A 2567-nucleotide genomic window follows, 5' to 3' on the forward strand; every position below is an offset into this window, starting at 1 on the left:
TTTTCTTCTGGTTCTTAGATGGTGTCAGGCCTCGAGTCTACATCTGTTCGCCCATGCTTAGTTGAGGTTTGCGTTGCAGCATCCTCAACTTGGTTATGTGATTGCTATTTGTCTTCGCTTTTTGCGCTTGCATCTGCTACGGAATTAATGCTTCGAGACGCTTGTTGGTCACTACGTATTTGCCGTATTCCCCATGGTGAAGGGAATTTGATAACTTGATGCAAAGTGGATGAAACAACATCCATCTCATGAATCCATGGTCTACCAAGAATCATATTGTAAGCCATATCCATTTCTACTACTTGAAATTTGGTGTCTTTGACTACTTCTTCTACGAATGTGGTGAGTATTATCTCGTCTTTTGTCACGACGCTCGAGTATTCAAAACTGGACAAAGTATGAGCCTTGGGTATCAGCTTATCATCAGCTTGCATCTCATTCACCACTCTCAACAGAATGATATTCACCGAACTACCTGGGTCAATCAAAACTCGTTTTACATTAATGTCATGTGCATGTAAAGATATTACCAGTGCATCATTATGCGGGGTTAGCACGCCATCTGCATCTGCATCAGCAAATATGATACTATCTTCTTCCAAAACCTGTCGAACTCGCTTCTTGTGGGTAATTGTAATTTTTGACACTTCCTTTGCTGCCGAGAATGTTACGCCATTAATCTCTTCTCCTCCACTTATGACATTAACTATCCTTTTTGGTGAAGGAGGCTTTGATGGTTCCTGCCTATTCTTCATATATGCTTGCTTTCCTTTTTCACTAAACAATTCAGTTAAATACCCTTGTTTTAATAAATGTTCTACTTCACCTTGTAATAACCTGCAATCCGCCGTTTTATGACCGTGATCATTGTGAAACTCGCACCAAAAATTTGGATTTCGCCTGTTCGGGTTTGATCTCATTTCTTTTGGCCAGCGTACCTTGTCCCCCATGCTCCTTAAAATAGCTACCAACTCGGATGTGCTAACATTAAAACTGTAACCTCCGATCTTTGCTTTCGAGCTTCTATCATCATCTCGTGTATCCCGCATGTTTCGTTCCTTGCCAAACCTTGATAACGATCCTGACTCTCTGTCTTTTGATCTAGAATCATACCTTGGGTTTTCCTGTTTTGAACGCGAGTCTCTTCCTGCTGGTCTTATGTAAAGTTCGCACCTGTTTTTACCGGACCTTTTTTCAGTTTCAGCTCGCCTTGAACTTACCCTTTCATCCCTTCGAGATTGAATGATGGTATCTTCTTCTATCCGTAGCTTTGTGTTGTATCTGTTATAAACATCATTCCAAGTTGTTGCTGGAAACTCTCGTAAACTTTCCTTGAGTCTCCTCGTGGCTTCTGAACTTCTTTCATTTAGATTACTGGCAAATGCCATAGCTGCCCAGTTATCAGGTACATGTGGCAACATCATCCTCACGCTGGAATCTGTCTACGAATTCCTTGAGCAGCTCCACATCTCCTTGCTTTATTTTGAAAATGTCCTCCATTCTTTTTTCGACTTTTTGAGCTCCCGAGTGTGCTTTGATAAATGAATCTGCAAGCTCAGCAAAAGAATCTATAGAATTTTCGGGTAAAAGAGAATACCATGTTAATGTTCCCTTAGTGAGTAATTCTCCGAATTTTTTGACCAATACTGATTCAATTTCTTGCTTGGTCAAGTCGTTGCTTTTTACACCGGTCTCGAATGCAGTCACGTGATCCCGATGATCAGATGTCCCATCGTATTTCGGAATATCGAGCATCTTGAACTTCTTTGGAATTGGTAAAGGAGCGACACTTGGCTTCCAAGGTTGTTGATAGTATTTGTCCATGTCTATTCCGTTGATTACAGGCGACACTCCATGTATCTGCTCTATGCGATTGTTCTGCTCCTTGAGCTGTTTCTGCAAGGTTAGTACTAAACTTTGTAAATCAGAATTAATTGGGTTACCTGACCCTCCATCTCGAGATTCGCTAGGAGTTCCTCAATTGGCTGAGTTAACGAGTCCTGAGCGAGGATTTTCCACGGTGTTGTTGTTTGGAGTTGGTATTGGTAGCACAACACCTGGCAGCTGGTTAGCAAAGGCCCGAAGAGCATTACTGACCTGTTGGGCTATTAATTTTTTCAAAGCTTCATCCATAGCTTGCTCATGGTCGAGCTGCTCATTCATATTTGACTAAGATTCGTCAGGAGTCCCCTCTCGGGATTGTCGAGGAGAATTTCGTTCTGAGGGAACTGGAGTTCCACCATCTTGTTGATTCTCCTGGTGTTGCTGATTTTGCTGGTTGTTATCGTTGACATTCGACATGATTATTTGAACAGAAGAATCGATTTAGAAAGTGAAAGATTATCAGATTCCCGGTAGTAGAACCAATTTGTTTAACTAGAAAATAGGAATTCGGTCAAAGCTAATATTTTAGAAGACTCGGGTTACTGATAATCAAGAAAATTAGATAGAAATAATTAGACTTGTAATAAGAAAGCGTAGAAGTAAATGTATTTCAGTAGTGATTCGAACGTGTCTCTACAAGTGATATTTTCTTCCCTTTTATAGGGAATTTCTTAATATAACGC

At 40.7% G+C, this 2567-nt stretch overlaps 1 protein-coding gene across 1 annotated transcript; it reads right to left on the reverse strand.

Moving 5' to 3' along the window:
* Positions 1–302: 302 nt before the first annotated feature.
* LOC109222566 lies at positions 303–1424 on the reverse strand (the record flags this gene model as incomplete). Its single annotated transcript, XM_019386912.1, has 1 exon — positions 303–1424. A coding segment is annotated over exon 1 (1122 nt), but the record flags the coding sequence as incomplete, so codon positions are not given.
* Between the last annotated feature and the right edge of the window lie 1143 nt (positions 1425–2567).

Source organism: Nicotiana attenuata, unplaced genomic scaffold (genome assembly GCF_001879085.1).
Source record: "Nicotiana attenuata strain UT unplaced genomic scaffold, NIATTr2, whole genome shotgun sequence".
In the NCBI taxonomy this organism is placed as follows: Eukaryota; Viridiplantae; Streptophyta; class Magnoliopsida; order Solanales; family Solanaceae; genus Nicotiana; species Nicotiana attenuata.